General features: G+C 43.8%; 1 protein-coding gene across 1 annotated transcript; it reads right to left on the bottom strand.

Annotated features, from left to right (window-relative positions):
• Positions 1-757: 757 nt before the first annotated feature.
• itga2b (integrin, alpha 2b) lies at positions 758-19,834 on the bottom strand. The gene is made up of 31 exons (XM_075454396.1): positions 19,659-19,834; positions 18,697-18,824; positions 17,460-17,560; positions 16,163-16,328; positions 16,038-16,087; positions 15,907-15,952; positions 15,529-15,648; positions 15,296-15,340; positions 14,550-14,593; positions 13,396-13,461; positions 13,260-13,312; positions 13,097-13,169; positions 11,969-12,104; positions 10,803-10,985; positions 10,674-10,719; positions 10,374-10,475; positions 8,557-8,612; positions 8,302-8,453; positions 7,969-8,082; positions 7,337-7,404; positions 7,088-7,223; positions 6,869-6,961; positions 3,951-4,030; positions 3,788-3,868; positions 3,599-3,704; positions 3,210-3,365; positions 3,044-3,130; positions 2,562-2,681; positions 1,907-2,008; positions 1,708-1,830; positions 758-1,195 (listed from the first exon to the last, which is right to left on the bottom strand). Exons 1-31 carry the CDS (start codon positions 19,811-19,813, stop codon positions 1,103-1,105), a joined length of 3,081 nt encoding a protein of 1,026 aa, XP_075310511.1. The 5' UTR covers positions 19,814-19,834; the 3' UTR covers positions 758-1,102.
• Between the last annotated feature and the right edge of the window lie 1,206 nt (positions 19,835-21,040).

Raw genomic sequence — 21,040 nt, 5'->3', positions numbered from 1 at the left:
AAAAAGAAAGAAAGCAAAACAGAAATCAGCCTGATTAATTTTCATCAGTTAATGTTACAGCTTGGAGTTGATCTGATTAGCACACAAAACATCATATGATGTAATTCTGAGAGCTTTCAAGCTAATCTGCCTCATAGGTTAGTTTGAGCTTGAATTCAGCAGCTACTTTTATTTAACAGTAAATAGAGGAAAGTTACAGAATAACTGAAGTTACAGTCTGATTTAGTAAAGTCTAACCATTGTTTAAGATGGATATAAACTGCAATGCACTTATGATTTCTTGTGACCTGAAGTTCTTTTGCCTACCGATGTGGAACAGACTTATTGTAAGTTGCTTTGGATAAAAGCGTCTGCAAAATGACCGTAATGTAATGTTAATACACTGTTAATAACTACGTCAGTTTTATTGCACTTTCATATTTATTTAACTGTTAAATCTCTGGACACTTTGCATTGTGACTACCCTGCTGCCACCGTCATTGTCATCATGTGGAGCGTAACAGAGAAACTACGATCATCACTGCCCTCCAGTGGTCACGGTCTGTAACTACAACTCCTCACATGCAATGATACTGATGTTCTCACCAACATTACTCCTCTTTCTGCAGTATTTTGGCACTAATGTTCATCAGTCTGATAATGAAAGTGTCAACAGAGAGATAACTGACAGAGAGAAAAAGTCTGCCATCACACTCAGATGCAGATGTGGTTCCAAGAACTCAGAACATCTGTGTTAGTTGAGACAACAGCTGTTCAGTTAGACATCAAACTGTTTAATATGTTAAAGTCATCGTCAAACAACATGTTGCAGTGCATAAGTTTATTAAAGCTGTCCAATAATCAATAAGAATAACAATTAATAATTAAATCACAATCCAACAGTTTTTTCTGATAAAGCAAAAGAATGTTAACATCAGAACAACAAATCCTTCCTTCTTCCCTTCTTTCAGTGGATTCTTCCTTCCTTTCAATTATCCTCTCTCCATCCTTCCTTCCATCCTTTCCCCTCCTTTCTATCCCTTCTAATCTCATTGCAGATGTTTAATAACATAAAATATCAGTAAGAAAACAGCAGTCATGGTGAGCCTCATGTCACTTTGTGTTATTCAGTCATTTGACTCTCCTCAGCCAGGTGCTGCTCTTCATCATCATCATCATCATCAGTGGGGGGTCGAGTTCGCCTAAAGAAACCCAGCTGCACATACACAAACACACACACACACACACACACACACACACACACACACTATGAAGTGAAATGTTCAAGCTGAAAAGTGAGGAAACATTAAATGATACAAAATTTGAAAGGAGTTTGGTTTGAGCCCCTTGAACTAAACTCTATTTAAAACCAGACATTTTCACCAATCATCAATATTTTGTGATCACCAATGACTTGTTATTTGATCGACTGGCTAATTAGTTGAGTGACCGATTCACCAAGCGATTGATTTACTGACTGACCGATAAACCCATGTATTGATTGATGATTGATTGAATGCCATAGATAGATAGATAGATAGATAGATAGATAGATAGATAGATAGATAGATAGATGGATGGATCAACCCATCTATTGATAGATAGATAGATAGATAGATAGATAGATAGATAGATAGATAGATAGATAGATAGATAGATAGATAGATAGATAGATAGATAGATAGATAGATAGATCAACCCATCTATTGATTGATGATTGATTGATACCTTCCAGAAGACGAAGCAGAGCAGGCAGAGGAGGAGGAGTCCAGAGATAATCGACAGAACAATGTAGCCAATGGGAACGTCTTTCTCCCCATCAGGTGGACGCCACACCACGCTGAGCTGAGTCTGCACACGCACACAAAAGATCTACACCCACATTCTACACAGTTTATTGATTTGATGAAGGCTCTTGTGTGCGTACTTGTGTGTGTCCCCTCTCCATCACCAGTGGTTGGACCTTCGACGGTGCACCAATGACATCATAGGAGGCAGAAGAAGCGAGCTCATAGTTCAGGTAGGGAGTCTGTGGGAAACATGATGATGAAGTCATTACCCTGATCCGTGTGTGTGTGTGTGTATCTAGTTTATTTAGCCAGATGAAAGTATCAATAACACTTAACAAAATTTTTAGGTTTTCTCAAATTAAATGATCAAGTCCAGACAAATGCATGTTTGGGTTAGATTAGGGGTTTGGGGTTGAACTTGATAGATCCTAATTTAAAGGAAATCTTTATAAAGGCAGACTTAACAAGTTTAAAAGGGTTAAAAGCGAGCCCCATAACTGGCTAAAAAAAATCATGTGTGTAAAGGTGGACCCTGCAAAGCATGAAGGTCAGAAACGGGCCCCACATGTGAATGAAAAACTAACGTGTCAAATAAAGTTTCAAATTGTGTTTATTGAAAGTGATTTTTAATATCAAGGTTTTTTTTGGGACTTGCATGATTTTTTTTCATAGTTCTGTGACCACTAGAAAGGATGGACCCCACAACTCACTAAACTGAGGTCGGTCCTGCAGTAGGAGGTTAACAAGGATGTGTGTGTGTGTGTGTGTGTGTGTGTGTGTGTGTGTGCTTACCTCTGTGAGCGTGTGCAACCACAGCCGAGCAGAGATTCTGATCACTGCGCTAAAGCCCCGCCCCAACGCCATGATGTCACACACAAACCTGACACACCCCGCCTCACCTCTGCTGCAGTTCTATAGATAGATAGATAGATAGATAGATAGATAGATAGATAGATAGATAGATAGATAGATAGATAGATAGATAGATAGATAGATAGATAAATTAATTAGAATTAGAATTATTTCCATTTCTCAGATTCTACGAAGCCGTGCTGTTGGAATAGATGCAGGATGTGGTCTAACTTTGTCCTGCTGAAACATGCAAGGCCTTGCTCTAAAACCTGTTTATACCTTTCAGCACTGATGGGGCCTTTCCAGATGTGCAGGTTTCCAGTTCCAGAGGCACTAATGCCCCCCTCTGCCTCTCTAATATGCTCTTTTTATTCTCAGTCATGTCCCTCATTGTTACAGTGTGTGTTGCAGTCTGTTTTTACCACGTGAACAGTTTGTCTGTGTGAGTTTGTCTCCTCCTGCTGGATGACCTGAGAAACTGCAGCAACGTCGGAGGAGTTCCCCAGCAGCTGCAGACAAGTGAGGAAGACAGACAGGTGAGAGAGAGGCGGGTGAGAGACCGACAGGTACAGAGAGGCTGTGCCTCACCTTGAACGGGTCTATCTGTGATGCGTTCAGGGTCCTGCAGGTCAGGGACTCTTCAGAGGCATTGGAGAAGATGTAGAGCAGGAAGTGATGTCGCCAGGTGGAGGGGAAGTCCACCGTCAGCCGTGCGTTGACTGAACTCGGGCCCTGATTCCTCAGCTACAGAACAACATCATCAATATCATTACAGTCATCAGATGCTGTGGACCGTGTGAGAAAACCTCCAGACTTCCTGTTGCTCCTAACCTCCTCTGTGGGAGATCACCGTACAGGTCAGTACGGCTGGATTCAAGTTACGTCTTAAAGTTACGGCAAGCTTCACTTTTACCTGCCGGCTTTTGAGCATTTCATATTTCAACTCATGATCAGGTGTTAGACAGAGCCAGACTGACCTCGTACACATGCTCCACCAGTGGGCCCACCTCCTCTAAACTCCCAGGATGCACCGCTGGCTGCCAGTCTGGGAGAGGCAAGACCACGTCTGGAGGGGCGGAGCCTCTGTGAACGCACAGGGACGTTGACCTGTTCAGTCTTTAAATCGACTCTGACGATGAACAATGACCTGACCTGTTGAACTGTACCCTCTGATCTCCAACTTGGCCTCAGCTGTCACCTGAACCTTCACAGTCACCTCGTCGCTGCTGGCGTTCACGGAGTTCTTACTGTACGGACAGACGGGGGTCAGACGGGGGTCAGACGGTCAGACTCATGGGCATCTGGTTTATTCTACAGTCAAGATTGTACCTTCGGATTCTGAGTCTGAAGGTGATGTGACTCTCCACCTCCTCCAGGTGACCAACACTGAACAGGAGACATGTCTCCAGCTGTCGACAGAGAGAGATCATACATGACATCATCAGTCGGATCAATAATCTCAACCAAAACATCTGCATCACAACATTAACAGCTGTCTTCAAAGGCTGCATGAAGCCCACAGACATAAGACCGAAAGGCTCAGAGGCAGATGAAACCAGCTGTGCCTTCATTACAACCAGATGATCTCAACTACTGATCAACCAGCCAATCAATCTATCAATGCACCTATCACAGTATCCTGGGTGCCATGATTGATGATGTCACACCTGTAACCCTGCGGTGTTGAAAGTCTAATCACCGGGGAGGCCAAGCAACCACCAACACGGCACACATGTAAATACATGATCAGTTTGGACATGATTACGCAGCAGAGCTTCATTGTGGGCTATGAAGCACCCAGGCATTCACCGCCATCCGGGCCTCTTTTGTTGGTCACAGAAGACCGTGTCCAGCCAACACCACCAGGTGGGGTATAATGGTTGTCATCTGAAGAGTGGCGCCCCATGGTTAAACCACTTCTTGGCAAGCCTCCCTCTCCACTGGACGACTGCACAGCTCCGATGCTACACCAGACCAGGGTGTGCACGGAGGTCAGGTTCAGGGTCCCTGTCCTATGACTCATGGTCTCAGCCTTCACCTTGGCACCTTAACCTGAACATGGTATGGTGATGTCGCCCTGGCTGTTTGTGCTCCAATTCCAGGAACACAACTCTTCTCCCTCTTCTTCCCTCCTCTGGTGGTAGCAGCGAGGTTCAGAAGTACAGAGAGGAGAGCTTTACCATCACGGATCATTAGAAACTTTAGACAAGGGAATCTTCTCAGCTTCTTTTTGTGATTAAAGGTTTGTCTTAAAGGTAGAAACCTTTAATCAACCTGTTGCCAATGTGACAACTGACCAATAATGCCTCCTCCATGGCAGCATCAGCTGAGGATTGTGGGTATTGTAGTGTTTAGAGTACTCAGAGAGGCCGTTTCTCAACTTGCGTAGTTGGTAGCAAGTACTAGGGAAGTTTGGGTCGAAGTTGGGACAGCAGCATTCACCCAAAATTCCTAAGACAGGTCTGATGAAGACAGTTATGTCATTTTTTTTTTTATCAAGGTCCTGTTTAAAATACAGCTTTAATGGCATTTTCAAAATGGCCTCATTTTGTGCTTTTCAATCGATTTTACCATTCCATTTTGCGCCTCTGCCAGTCCCTAAATGGAGGAGACATTTATGTCATTTTTATCAAGGTCCTGTGTGAAATACAGCTTTTATGCCATTTTAAATATGCTTAAGTGCTTAATATTAAGTGTTTTTCAATGCATTTTCCCATTGTATTGTGGGTATTTGGATAAGGCATCTGCAAGGCCCAAAATGGCTACACTTTGGCATCCATCTTGGCTTTGCCCTCATAAGCAGCCTGTCTCAGCCCAGAGCAGGCTGTTAAGCTTGTTGCTAGGAGACAGCTCGTCAGCACGCGAGCAGCTGCACCAACTGACACAGACTTTTTACCTGTTTAAAATGGACTATTTTGGACTTTCGCCTACTTTCTCGAACAAACGGTCACAGCTCGAAAAGTAAATGTCGTATCCGAATAATTTTTGTACCGTGAGCGCCCCAAGGGACGGCAGAAGCCAGCGGTGTAATTTTCATTCGGCTACCATATAAGGCTCGATTTTTATGGCAGTTTTAAAATAATTTTTACACATTGATTTTTATCATTTTAGTCATTTATAATGGACGGAATGTCAGTTGGAGGGACGACTCTCTGTGCTCAGAGGCAATTTGTGATAAATCTGTGTGGCAGAGGTCAATGAGTGGGACATTGTCTGAAAGAGGACAAAAATGCCTACGTTTTGAGATTAAATTTGTCCAGATCGGCCAGATATTTCGGACATGAGAGAGATTTGTTTGACGAATCGGTGCAGAATGAAATTCAGAGTGAGAAGCAGAGTGGGAGAGACGCAGGACCTGACACATTGTCTCCCTAAAACGTAAACTCCCGTTGTGTCAAAGCTGTATAAGATATATACAAACCCTTCGATTCAGTTAAAGCCGAGGGTCTCGTGTCACAAATAAACTTTGAATGAGGTCTATGCTATGCTGTATGGCTGAGTTAAGAGGCCTCTGAAAAGACCATTTTGAAGCTCATTTAGGCCCAAAATCGCCTTTTTTTAAATTTTCAATGCGTTTTTCCATCCGAATTTTTCCGACTTTTTACCATTTTGCCGGAATTCCTTTTGACAAATGAGAGCCAAACGAAATAGCACACCATTCCCGATCGATATGCACGCAGTGCCGTGCTTTTTATGTCGGTCGGAGTATCGCTGCCAGACTAGTAGCGTGCCGAACTTTAGGGCGGAAACGGAAAAATAAGAGTCTGGCACAAGAGTAAGATGTGTGTCTAATGCCTTCGGCATTGGCACCCATAATAATAAAACATAGGTGGTCTGTGGCGTAGTGGGCTGAGCAGGCGCCCCATGTACAGAGGCTATAGTCCTCGTTGCAGCTGGCCCCGGTTCGAGTCCCGCAGCACAGCCATGTGCTGCGTGTTGTTCCCCCTCTCTCTGTCCCCTGCTTCCTGTCTCGCTGAACTTTCCATTAAAGGCACAAAAGCCCCCCCCAAAATTTTTTTTTAAAGAAAATAATAAAACCTGCGCGATAAAATATTTATCGGCGTTAAATAATTAACGAGTTAAAGCGATAATAACTCGCCCATCCCTAGTTTTTATTTTAGACACATTTTAAAACTGGTTAATATCAATAATATCAATAATGTCTGTGGTTGTGAAGTGACCATCGGATGTTTCAGAACACAAGCAGAGGCTCAGAAACCGTGAACAGGAAGTGCGGAATCACTCACGGCGTGTCCTTTTCTCATGGGGTTCCCGAGGTCACATGTGACCACCACCGTCTGGTTGTCTTTCCTCTGAACACACACCAGCCTGTGGGCACCCTGTGAGCACACAAACACACATTTGTTTCCTGTAAACACAACCTGAGGGGCTCGGTTCTGATCAGCTCTGAGGTTCTGATCAGCTCCGAGGTTCTGATCAGCTCTGAGTGTGTGTGTTTTTGTCACCTGACTGCTCTGGAAGTGTGTGTGCTCTGGGATTCGGACCACCAGCTCCGTCTCATATGCGCCCTCGCCATCGTTTAAGGCCGACACCGACAACAACACCGACTGATCATCGCCGACCTGCACACTCTTAGACACGCTAACACACACACAGGTGTTGGTACTTCAGGGTTTGTGAGGACCTTAGCAGAAGATGAAACCCTCTGAAGTGAGGACCGCCATGATTGTGAAGTGTGTTTGTAGTGGACTCACGGCTCAGCGCTCAGCTTCAGATCAGGAATACAGATGTTGTCGTCCCCACAGTCCAGGATGATCCTGGTCTGCACACACACACACACAGGATGGTGATTAGTCTATCTTTGTGAGGACATTTATCTGCTCCTTCCCAGCCAGCATGTCCATGTGGGGCCCATAAGGTTTAAATTTGGGCTGCAGATAAGGGTCCCAAGTGGGTTTGTCCGCAGTTTCCACGGTGGCCTCACATGTGTTTGCCCATATGGGTTTCAAGTTGCTGTGTGGCTTTAGTTGGACTTTGCATTTAGCCAATTTGAATGTGAACATTCTTTTACTTGTGTGATGTGTTTATCTGTATTGCCTTTGGAATAATTTAAGGCTTAGGGTAACCCTAACCCTTCAAGTTGCACTTTGAAACCCATATGGGCAAACACAGGTGGGGCCACCGTGGAAACTCTCCAGCTCCTGCCACAAACCCACTTGGGACCCTTATCTGCAGCCCAAATTTAAACCTCATGGGCCCCACATGGACATGCTGGCTGGGTTAGTTCACACCTGGTTTCAGTTTCAGGTGAGGGTCAGAGTACAGTTCTGACTGATGGAGAATGACACACTGTACAGAGATGGGCATACGTGAGTGTTCACCTAACCTGGGCAGCCGCGTGTGTCTGACCATGCAGCAATGCATGCTGGGTAGTGTTGAGGAGGTTGATGTTAGCAGTGATGAAGATCGGACTCAGCTTATCCCGAACTTCTTCTTCAGACTGCACACACACACATGCACACGGTTGTGTAATCATGGCTTCAGATCACGCGACATTAAGTTCCTGGAGACTTTAGCCATCGCCGTGACAACCACAGACTACAAGACATGACCTGTAACGGCGTGCATTACACCCGTTGTCCCCATAAGAAAGAACGTCCGACAGTGTGACGTTTACACAGAGTCAGGTGTGACTCACCTGTTCTCATCTGTTACTCACCCTCAGGTAGGCTGTGTGATTGACACAGGCCACGCCCACCTCCCTCTCAACAACCAGATTTATTATCTCTTGCGGCTGACTGGTCGACAGCAGCAGGGTTCGCCGTGCCATTGGCTGCTTCATCCTGTCCAGCTCTAGCTCCACCCTCAGTGCTGCAGGACCCAATCAGAACGCAAACAGAAATCTGATTCCAAATTACTGTGAAATATTGTGAAGTCCACATCATCTGAGGACCAGTTCACCTGAGGACATTACCTGTCTGCTGTGGTATTCTGTGACCAGCCACCTGGACGCACATCTGGATGACAAAACTGAAGAGACACAGACAGCATCTTCAAATTTACTGGCGTCAATTCATTTGCATCAGTGCTCATCCTGATGGTTGGAACCTCTAAAACACCAGAAAACACCAGAATAAAGAAGCAATCTTCCATCTATTGGATTCCGCTAATCCGAGGTCGGGTCGTGTATGCAACAGGTCCAGGAGGGAAACTCAGACATCCCCCTCTCCAGCAACACTCTCCAGCTCCTGCTGGGGGAACCCGAGGTGTTGCCAGGCCAGATGGGATATATAATCCCTCCAGTGGGGCCTCCTCCCTGTCGGACGTGCCCAAATAAATTCCAAAGGGAGGCGACCATCTTTTTCTTTTTCTCTGAGTTCCAACTGAGGACTAGCTCAAAGTGCTTCGATGCTTTCTGACCTTTTTACCTGGTAAACTCCCAATGGACCTTTCTCTTGTTTCTGGTCGACTTCCTAAGTGAATTCCCAGTATTAAATGAAGCCGACTGGTGCTTATGAATCATCCTCAGCCTTTAGAAGCCCTGTTTATGCCGGGGTTGCTAAATACTGCTCAGTGTTAAAGGATGGAAACATATGGCGTGTTTCCACTATGCAGTCCGGTACGGGTCGGGATGGAACGGTTCGCTTATTTCAGTGTTTCCATTATCACGAAAGCGTACCGATCCGTACCGTTACCATGTCTGTAACCCTTCTGCTTGGGGTACCGAGCACACAGGACCGGTTCCAGGCTCTACTCTCCGGTGTTGGTGAGGAGGCTGTGCAGCGGGAGCTCGATGGCGCTGTGCCAAACCAAAAAGTTTTCCAGCTGATTGCCGCAGAAATGGCAGAGAGTGGTTTCAACCGGGCCGCGAGCCAGTGTGGCATTAAGCTGAAGAAGCTCGGAGGTGGTTCCAAATTATGGATGTTATTTGCTATTTACGCTTCGGCACGCACTCCGCCCACCTCTGAGGGTCGTCTTTGTACAGTGGGAACGCAAGCTGACCCCAAAGAGACCCGACCCGTACCGTTCCGTACCGACCCGTACCGGACTGCATAGTGGGAACAAGGCTAAAAATGTCTTTCTTGGGTGAAGCGATGGAGGTAGTGGAGTACTACAGAAAGCTTGGTGTTCACCTGGACAACAGACTGAACTGGAAATACAATGTTGAGGCTGTCCACAAGAAGGAACAGAACCGACTGTACCTTTTAAAGAAGCTAAGGTCTGCTTTGCAGCCATGTGTTTGGACAGCAGCATCAGAGCCAGAACTCAATGAAACTAAACAACCAAAGCTTGAACAGAGTCTTCAGCAACCTCATCTCAGAAGGTGGCGTCTCTCCTTATGTGAGATGCTGAGCCAACTGCCACCCCAAAAGCTCTAAAGTTGAACTGGAGTGGAACCATCCATCCATTAATTTGCTATACCTGCTTCATGCAATTCAGGGTCGGAGGGGATGCTGGAGCCTATCCCAGCTGCCATTGGGTGAGATGTGGGTTTCCAATCCATCATAAGGCCACACAGGGACAAAAAACAATGCACACTCACTTCTCTGGTAAATTTAAATTGTTTTGGAGGGTAGCAGGAAGCCAGAGTACCCAGAGAGAACCCATCCATACCCGGGGGGAACATGCCAACTCCACACAGAAAGGCTCCAGCCGGGATTCGAACCAGTAACCCTCTTGCTGTGAGGCGACTAACCACCACAACTTGAACCAGAACCTGAGATATCTGAGAAACCCCAGATACCCTGTTTGAAATCAGTGGCACGTGTGAACATTTCAGCGGTTAGTTACCAGGACACGGGGGTGGTTCCTCTATGACACAGTTTGACGTCTGGATTCAGGAAGTCCGGCAGCAGAGAGACGGAGACTTTGGGTCGGATCACAGCCTGAGACCTGAGCACAAAGTTGACTGGAGTTACAGTTCTGTGTTGAGGTTCCGGAGAAGAAACTGTCAGATATTGTTTTCCTGTGACTTCTTCAGATAACAGAATGGTTACACGTCTTCGGTAATGAGATGAAATAAGTGAGAAAGAATCGTCCTCCAGATTCAAACGGTTAACTCTGTTGTCAGTTGGTCACATGACGTCTCACCTGTAGACAAATGCTCGGTCCGCTGCCCATGCTCCAACCAGCAGATCTACAAGACACACAGAAAGCAGGTGAGAATTGATTATCTGTTTGTCCTTATCGATCGATCTGCTGCGTATCTCCTGAATGTACCTGGGTATCCGTTTGAATCTATGTCAGCCCCCGAACGCAGAGTGAAACCAAACGCTGTCCTTCCAGACAACGGGCTGTCAATCACCTGCGAGGGTGTGGCTGACAGACCGTCGCTTTTACCCAGGTAGATAAACACCTGGCCCCTCCCACTGTCCCCCGACCAGGGGGCCCCGACAGCAACATCTGCACAGAGACAGTCACGGTTAATGATGTTCAGGTGGATATCTTTTAGCGGAAAGGCTTTTTTTTTTTTTTCTTAATGTGTTTATTAATTTTCCTTTTTCAACATAAACAAACACAAAACTCCAACACAACACTCAACACACAATGACTCAGTTACACACAATCAGTATCCATATCGATAAAGACAGTAAAAAAGAAGTACATAAATGGGTAAATAAAAGAAAAAAAGAAGGGGTGCACAACAATGTGTCCCGTTATTATGACCTTCCAGAGAATCCCTGTAGAAGAATGGAAGATACATTGGGGTCCAAGTCATTCAAATAAGGTTTCCAAACCTCATAAAATTGTTTGGAGTTTGAATGTGATACGCAAGTCAAGTATTCCAGAGGCACCAACTCAAACAGCCCTTTATGCCATCCTTTAACATTTGGTTCCTTATTGCTAATCCACTGCAATAAAATATTCTTCCTCGCTGCAAATGTAAGAATACAAAACAGTCTTTAATTTATTAACCTCACACCTTTAGCAGGAAGGCCTGATATAAGAGACAGTGGGTCCATCACCAGCTTTAATCCCAGAATCTTTTCAATTTCTGTAAAGACATTAGACCAATATTTCTGCAGCTTATGGCAGAACCAAAGACAGTGAGTTAGATTACCAATTTCTGTTTTACATTTTAGACACATTGGAGACAAACTAGGGTTGAACTTATGTCTGTGATTAGGGGATATATGCTTCCTATGCAAAATCTTAATCTGTATCGATTTGAAACGGTTACAAACTGAGATTAATTTAGCACAAGTCCATATACTTTCCCAGTCAACAGCATTGATTGTGACAGACAGTTCTCTCTCCCACTTTTCTCTGAGTTCTTGTAAAGCCGTGAATGGAGCAGCGCACATAGCTCCATAAAGTAGACTAACAGACATCTTCCTAACTGCTCCAAACAACATTTTCTGCGGAAAGGCTTTTGAGCTGGTCACCTTGATAACCGTCCATGTCCAGGTCACCCAGCACAGCGAGGGCGGAGCCAAACCGCCCATACAGGGAGGGGCCAATCAGTGATTGGTCAGGCTTGGAAGTGAAGGGGGCGTGTCTTCTCTGCATGTACAAAAGCACCTGAACAAATGAAGGAATACAGTGAGTAGGGATGGGAATTGATAAGATTTTTACTATTCCAATTCCATTTTCGATTCTGCTTAACGATTCGGTTCTTTATCGATTCTCATTTGGAGAATAAGGACAACAAACCGGTTGATTAGCATCAACTTTGTTTAGCTTAGAAGTAACACGAGTCATGACCTTACAAACCCAACAACGGTGAGGTCCACATTGGTCTATCCTGGCCTGGGTAATTTAACTCTTCCTGCTCTGGTGAAAGGAGAAGCTGGAGGTAGACGTGAACTGGGGGTAGTACCACCAGCCTCTGGCTCTGAGCCAGTCAGGCTCTGTCTTTCATGATTTCATCTAAATGTAATGCCTGAGAAGGCATTCATTTAACCTTAACCGTTACTAACAGGAGCTTTTACAATGAGGCAAATGGTGCTAACATGATAGGCAGAGTTAGTTAGTTAGTTACCTGCAGTGTTAGCCGAGGACATGCTAACGTTGCTAACGTTGCTGAGTTCAGATTCACCAACGTTAGTCCGGAGCGGATGGAAAACGCAACATTCATTCATAGTTATTGCATGTTGGTAGTATTTCCTCCCTTTGGTGAAATATTCACTTTGCAAGTTGCCCTGTTGTCGTCTTTTTTAGGGATGTGTAACCAAACTTTCGAGCGTTTGTTCCGCTTGGGCGCCATGTTTACTGTTGACTGCTGGCTGCACTGGACTCGCCACACAACGTGCGCGGTGACGTCATTCGTTAATGATAAAATTGCCAAACGATTCCAAGGAATTGAAACACTGGGAACCGGTTTTCGATTCCCATCCCTAACAGTGAGTGATGCATCTAACACACTGAGAAGGGATGAATTTTTGTTTTTGAGTCACCCCCTGCCACCAAAGCCAACAACAAATTCTTCAGTCTGACTGGATAAAAACACCCATGGAGGTGTTTTTTTATTGGGTGTCTAACACCGAGCAAAGACAAAGACGGGATTCTCAGACCTGTCCTCTCTCCTGCAGCTGCTCCATCACTCTGTCCATGAAGAGAGGAGCTCCGATCAAGACGTCGTCCAGACTGCAGAACCGCAAAGAGAAACAGGTTCTACTTTTACAGAGGAGGCAGAGTCTGTTCTGATGTCTGAAAGTGACTGAACTCTGTTCTCACCCGTCACTGTTGATGTCACCCACAGCCACACTGTGTCCAAAGTATGACGCCACCTGCAGGAGACAGACACACCTCAGGTTCAGTCGGTTAAAACCCAAGCTGTAAGGATGTTGTTTCCTCAGAAGGTAGGTTTTACCTGCGCTCCCAGGAAGGTGTGCTGAACTCTCAGATATTCGATGCTTTTGCCGTCATAGATCTTCACCTGGTAATAAAGATGGACAGTAGAGTCGTAGGATAATTCATCGTCTGAACTTCTCACGTTAAACATGATTCACGGATACTTTGAAATTAACTCATTTTATCCACAGAGTCCAACAGAATCAGCCAGAGTGGTGCAGATAAACTGAGATTATCCTTAACCCATTTAGGCCTAAGACGCCTGGAAAAGAATGCCTGTAAAACCTATGGGCGATTTCAGAAAGACCTCCTAAAACCTGAAGTTTTTCTGGAAATTCAGCAATTACTAAATGATTGATTTCTCAGCCTCTGTAGCAGATAGAAACAAAATTCAAAAAGTATTTGAGAGCTTACACCTGTGGCTTTCTTTGGAAATTGAGTTTATTTACATACACCTTCACGAAAATAGAAAATGTAAGAAGTAAAGTGCAGGAACAGCACTATTTTCAATTAGAAAACAGTAATAAAATAAAATAAAAAGTAAAGTGCAGCAACAGCGCTATTTTCAATTAGAAAACAGTAATAAAATTAAATTAAATTTTATATTTAAATTATTTATTTATCTATTTATTTTATCGCCAGTAATCTCTTCGTACTGGCAGCACAAGGAGTCCATACACATTTCAATAAACGTTTTCATGTTATGTGTGACCACCTTGCCATCTTTGCTCGAGCTGGAGTCTGAAGTACCTGGTCACTCTATCTATTCGTCTCGGAAACGAGATGCGACCAAAGCTCCTCAGTAAAAATATGATTAAATGCCTGCAACGGTGTGGCATCTGCAGGTGAACCGACTTTCACCCCTGGTGTGCGGACTGAAAGTCCTCCATGCTTGTTCGATGAAACTTAACTTTTTTTTTTTTTTTCCGATGTAACTTAACTTCAAAACAATGACACGAGGAACATGACGACACTCTCACGTGTCTATTATAATGCATTTAATTGGCGCAGAGGTCAATAATTGGTGCAAAACAACCTTATACATGAAAAAAGACGTGTACGCTTTCCAGGCCTTAAAGGTAGAATGACGCAACGCTTTCCCGGCCTCAATGGGTTAAAGTAGAAGCTGGTAGACTCCAGTAGATTACCATCAAAGCAATAAAAAAAACTCACCGTTCCTGCTGTGTTTCTGTCATTTGGAACACCGACAAGATAATCTGACACATAAACACAAACATGTTAGATCGGATTGGATGGGGTCAGAAGAGATGAGATGAGACTTAACTAGACTACACAATCTAGATTAGATCAGACTAGACGAGACAAGACTAAATAATAGATCAGACTAGACATTAGATTAGATTAGATTAGATTAGATTAGGTTAGGTTAGTTTAGATTAGATTAGATTAGATTAGATTAGATTACTTTAGATTAGATTAGATTAGTTTAGATTAGATTAGATTAGATTAGACTAGACGAGACTAAATAATAGATCAGACTAGACATTAGATTAGATTAGATTAGATTAGATTAGATTAGGTTAGGTTAGTTTAGATTAGATTAGATTAGATTAGATTACTTTAGATTAGATTAGATTAGATTAGATTAGATTAGATTAGATTAGATTAGATTAGGTTAGATTAGGTTAGATTAGATTAGACTAGACGAGACTAAATAATAGATCAGACTAGACATTAGATTAGATTAGATTAGATTAGATTAGAATAGATTAGATTAGATTAGATTAGATTAGATTAGACTAGACGAGACTAAATAATAGATCAGACTAGACATTAGATTAGATTAGATTAGATTAGATTAGACTAGACGAGACTAAATAATAGATCAGACTAGACATTAGATTAGATTAGATTAGATTAGATTAGATTAGATTAGATTAGATTAGATCAGATCTGACCTGGTGTAGAGTCTCCCGTCAGCAGACCACTGGCCACAGAGTAACCTGACACACAGACACATACAGAACCTGGTCGACTGATTTCAGAAACGAACATGAAACAACAGTAAGTGATGAAGGCAGATTGACTGTGATGAATGTCAGATGAATGTTTGGTTTTAGGACCAGTGAATGAGATTTCTGCATGTTAGCAAACACGTTTGCTTTGAACACGACAGGATGGTTCCACTCACCTCGGTAAACATCATAATTTCTTTCCTCAGTTGATTGTTGGACACCTGTCACAGACTGGATTGGTTCATTGGTACTCCCACTGTTGATGATGTCACTGGCATGCACTGAGATGACCTGGCCTAAAATCCGAATGGCAGTGATGATGTCAGCACAATGACTGGTCTGATTGCTTCACAATATCTTTGACTGGTAACTCGCTACATCTGGTTTAAACTGGTAAACACTGGTTATGCATGGTGGATTAACTACAGTCTTGATTGTCCAGCGGTGCATCGAGAAATTCTTCCCAACGAAACAAAACAGTAAATTTCTCTCTGGTGTAATCTTTAGTCTGGTGTAGTTACAGTTGGTGACCAGCAGGAGTCTCTTTCCCTCACCCTGGAAGTAGAAACTTCCTGGAGCTCCGAGCACCAGTCGGCCCTCCTACAACACACAGTGATCTGGTGTGAGCATTATGGGGTTACATTGGGATGTTGCGCAAGAGAAACTCCGCCCACCACCAGCTCACCTTGGTGATGTCAACGCTGAAGCCAACCTCACAGTAGCGCTGGTCGTTAACTGAGCAACGACAAACAGAAGTTAGACTTTCAGAAAGTGTCCACATATCTGTTCATCTGTGTCTGTTTGTCTCACTGTATTTCATGGACTTGTATTGGTGCTCCATCATGTTTTGTCTGCAGGGGGCGAATGGGGTGGAGCTTCCTGTCTTGTGGTCCAGTAGAAGGCAGTTCCCCACAGGTGTTTTCTCTGACTCCGCCCCTCCTTTTTGAACGTTCCAGTGGAACAGGGGCGCACATGCCTGTCAGGTAGAGATACTCACACTGAGTCATTTCTTTCTCTCATGAACAGCAAAAACATGTGTGCTTACCAGTAGGTGTGTTCTTACCAGTAGGTGTGTTCTTACCAGTAGGTGTGTGCTTACCAGTAGGTGTGTGCTTACCAGTAGGTGTGTTCTTACCAGTAGGTGTGTTCTTACCAGTAGGTGTGTTCTTACCAGTAGGTGTGGGCTTACCAGTAGGTGTGGGCTTACCAGTAGGTGTGTGCTTACCAGTAGGTGTGGGCTTACCAGTAGGTGTGGGCTTACCAGTAGGTGTGTGCTTACCAGTAGGTGTGTGCTTACCAGTAGGTGTGTGCTTACCAATAGGTGTGTTCTTACCAGTAGGTGTGTGCTTACCAGTAGGTGTGGGCTTACCAGTAGGTGTGTGCTTACCAGTAGGTGTGGGCTTACCAGTAGGTGTGGGCTTACCAGTAGGTGTGTGCTTACCAGTAGGTGTGTTCTTACCAGTAGGTGTGTTCTTACCAGTAGGTGTGGGCTTACCAGTAGGTGTGTTCTTACCAGTAGGTGTGGGCTTACCAGTAGGTGTGTGCTTATCAGTAGGTGTGTGCTTACCAGTAGGTGTGTGCTTACCAGTAGGTGTGTGCTTATCAGTAGGTGTGTTCTTACCAGTAGGTGTGTTCTTACCAGTAGGTGTGTGCTTACCAGTAGGTGTGTTCTTACCAGTAGGTGTGGGCTTACCAGTAGGTGTGTGCTTACCAGTAGGTGTGTGCTTATCAGTAGGTGTGTGCTTACCAGTAGGTGTGTGCTTACCAGTAGGTGTGTGCTTATCAGTAGGTGTGTGCTTACCAGTAGGTGTGTGCTTACCAGTAGGTGTGTGCTTACCAGTAGGTGTGTGCTTACCAGTAGGTGTGTTCTTACCAGTAGGTGTGTGCTTACCAGTAGGTGTGTTCTTACCAGTAGGTGTGTGCTTATCAGTAGGTGTGTTCTTACCAGTAGGTGTGTGCTTACCAGTAGGTGTGTGCTTACCAGTAGGTGTGTTCTTACCAGTAGGTGTGTGCTTACCAGTAGGTGTGTTCTTACCAGTAGGTGTGTGCTTACCAGTAGGTGTGTTCTTACCAGTAGGTGTGTGCTTATCAGTAGGTGTGTTCTTACCAGTAGGTGTGTGCTGCTGACTGAGCGGACAGAAGCTCCAAACCACTGATGACTCTTAAAGGAGTGAAACAGCAGACCCGAACTGTTGTGGACCTGATCACCTGCAACACAGCAAAGGGACAACAGTATGACAGGTGTGACAGGTGTGAAAATGAAACAGGTGATGGTTGGAGCTAGGGTTGCCAACCGTCCCTTGAAAAACGGAATCGTCCCGTACTTAGAAACAACAGCACCTGTGCCGTATTGAGCTGAAAAGGGAATCCCTTTGTCCCGTATTACTGTGAGTATAAAAATAGTCAGTATCATGCCAATGGAAATGAATAACGGGGCTTTATATGAAAATGTACGGTAAACTTGTTCCCTGGCCCGGTCCTGCTCGGTGACCAATGAGCTAACAGCATATTCACACACGAGAATACGCTGCAGCTCATTGGTCGAGGAGTTACTGTTGCTCGCGGAGAAGATAGCGGAAGACAACAAGGCAGCAGCATGGGTGACAGTAAGCAGACGCTGCTTTAAGCAGTGGTGGACAAAGTACTCAACTCCAGTACGTGAGTTAAAGTATTAATACTCATGGTCAAATCTTACTCAACTACAAAGTACGTTTTCTAATATCAGTACATGGCTGTTTTGTTTTATGAATGCTTTTACAGAACCATGTAACTCTCTGAAACCACTTAATGTAGACTTTTTGCACCACTCTGCTACAAAATAACAACAACACAGCAGCTCTGGGCTAACAGTGCAATAGTACGCGTTCATTCATTCATTGGTCGTAAAGTATCTGTGAAATAAAGACAGATAATGCCTTATTTAGAGGCTGTATTGTCTCTGCCCTGTTCTCTCTGTTATATGGATATATGCCGATCTCCAGTGATCTAAATATCTTCCGAAGGACGCCGACTTTCACCAAACTGTTATCTGTGAGTAGATGAACAGATTTTATGCCAAAAATAAGGTCCAGGTTTAAAAAAAACGAACTTCTCCTTTAAGAAAGATACTTATTTTATTCATTTATTTTATATTAAAGTGAATTGCTGGATAATTATTAGTTTTCCAGGTGTTCATGTCAAATAGTTAAAAAATTGTTTCACTCACAAAAAAAGGGGCCAAAAAATTCACCCGGCTAGGAAGGGTGAAGGCAATCGGTTTCGGCCGGCCCTTCTAATGAGGGGTCCCTTATTTATTTTTCAGGGAGTTGGCAACCCTAGTTAGAGCAGACTAAATAAAATCTCACCTTTCAGGTCAAAGTCAATGATGTCACAGGTTCCTCCAGGTGACCAGGGGCACATGAACACGCCCCCTCCCTCCAGCACTCCTGGTTGGCTGGTGTTGGCTTTGGGAGCTCCAATCACAACGTAAGACCTGCAGAGACAGAAGGTCAGAACACCACCGGAGGACTTTACCTGGGGTAACTCACCTGTTCCCGGTGCTACAATCATGTGAAGAAGAAGGTCCAAACTGACCTTCCTCAAAAACACCCTTTCTTTGGTGTACACATCAGAACATAATAAAAAAAAATCATCAGGTCTTCACCAGGTGTTAAAATGAGGTTGGATTTACCTCGTTTTAACACCTGTTTAGGACCAGGTGTTTTTTATCGTAAACCTGATCCATAAAACCTGAGACCTGACAGAGGACCTGCTCCCCTTTTTCCACGACTGCATTAACCTTGTAGTACCCAAGCATATGAATAATCATTGAACAAAAATCATTTTGGCTCTTCTTGCATCTTTTTTGGGGGGAATAAACCAATATTTTTGGAATTGGGCTATTTTTGATCATTTAGGCAATGTTGCACATTTCCAACTGTGGGCTTTCCTGATTAATTTTGTAATAATACAGTTTGGAGAGCTGACCTCCCATTACCGCTGTGAAAGGTGGACAAAGCAGACCACACCAAACGAGACCAGAACCAACTAGAACAGACCACCGCAAAGCAGAGTGCAATTCACTGAGCCAAGAAAATAACTGCTGTGACAACTGTCGGCACATAAAATGTAATGTAAAAACATATTACACATGAATGTAAATAATGTATGTAAATTTAAAAAAATCAAACAATGTAATATAAATAAAAATATAAATAAAAATACAATGTAAATAAATAATGTAAATAAATAAAAAGCTTGTTGCATATCAACAACAGTGGGTGCTAAAAGGTTAAGAGTTTGAGTTTAGATCCTCCGGGGAACTTACTGGTTGTTGACGGTGTGGAAGTCGACAGAAAACCCAAACAGACTTCCTGTCGGTCCGCTGAAAATCACAGCGTCGTCCAGCAGGTTCAGACACACACCGTGCGTCACGCACAGCAGCGCACGCACACACCTGAGCACACACCTGAGCACACACATCACACCTGTCCGTCCGTCCGTCTCACCGACCGACTGCATGGAACTGAAGAGCTGTTTGTGTATGAACCCGCCTATATAACACTGTGTGTGTGTGTGTGTGTGTGTGTGTGTGTGTGTGTGTGTGTGTGTGTGTGTGTGTGTGTGTGCGCGTGTGTGTATGTGTGCATGTGCATGTGTGTGTGCATGTGTGTGTGCATGTGTGTGTGTGATTGACAGCTTGCAGTGTCGGTTTAACCACACTGAGCTGCTGTTTCCTTACAGATAAAAACCCGTTTATCTGTTTCTCTGGAGTTTTATTTTTGTTTGTGGTGAATTCAAGGACATCCTGGAAAACCCTTTTTTTTAGTCTTGTTTGGATATGCGAGTGAGTGTGTCGTGATGTTTTTTCGTTGTTTGTGAACAGAATCGTTTAGTTCAGGTGAATAAATCGTCTTTACGCTGGGCTGTGTGTGTCCTTCGTCCTTTTCAGAGTTGTGTTGGTTAGACATCAGGGCTGGGCAACGATTAAAATGTTTAATCTAATTAATCACATGATTTCCCTGATTAATCACGATTAATCGCATTTGTACGCAGAATCCAAAAATGAATCCAAAAGTAGTGTATAGCTTTTAGCATTTAGCTTTATTTTAAATGTGCTGCCATATGAATGAAAGTGCCATAACATTTGTTGTGCAAACACACTTTTAACATCAGCATCTTTCTGTAGTTTTTATGTAGAAGCCTCGCTCCACTGTCTGTTTCCTTGAATGACTTGCTGCTATCAGTTGTGTGTTTTGCCTTTAAGTGATATTTTAGACTGGAACTACTACGCTGAGAAGACAATTCAACTTGGCTGTAAATGCAGGAGTTTTTTTTTAATTTATTTTGAAATGCGTGCTTTTATGTTGAAACAAGTAAAACAGGAAGTAGCGCCGGTTAGCTCCGTTAGCTTTACGCCTGTAGCGGTGATGTTACCTGCTAGTTTATCTTTATTTTATTACTCCATGCTTCACGGTGTTTGCTGTAACTGTGTGAATGTGATGCATTCAGCAGACTTTTACAATAATAAAACCTGTGTTAATGCGCCATAAAATATTTATCGGCGTTAAATAATTAACGAGTTAACGCGACAATAACGAGTTAACTCGCCCAGCCCTACAGAAAACATGAGAAAATGTACAAACTGTTTAATTATGATGAAAGAAACTCTCAATCTCACTCTAATAATCTATATTTCGATATAAGAGT

This window comes from Odontesthes bonariensis, chromosome 21 (genome assembly GCF_027942865.1).
Source record: "Odontesthes bonariensis isolate fOdoBon6 chromosome 21, fOdoBon6.hap1, whole genome shotgun sequence".
Taxonomy (NCBI): Eukaryota; Metazoa; Chordata; class Actinopteri; order Atheriniformes; family Atherinopsidae; genus Odontesthes; species Odontesthes bonariensis.
Note: the sequence above shows the minus strand (reverse complement) of the source record. Positions and strands in the feature narration are given on the sequence as shown.

Coding starts and splice junctions, on each gene's coding strand:
- itga2b (XM_075454396.1), bottom strand. CDS start 19,813: ATGTGTGTGCTCAGGTGTGTGCTCAGGTGTGTGCGTGCGCTGCTGTGC. Junction 10,986..11,968: donor GGACATGGACGGTTATCAAG/GTGACCAGCTCA, acceptor GTCTCTGTGCAG/ATGTTGCTGTCGGGGCCCCC. Junction 2,009..2,561: donor GGTTGCACACGCTCACAGAG/GTAAGCACACAC, acceptor TGTTTCCCACAG/ACTCCCTACCTGAACTATGA.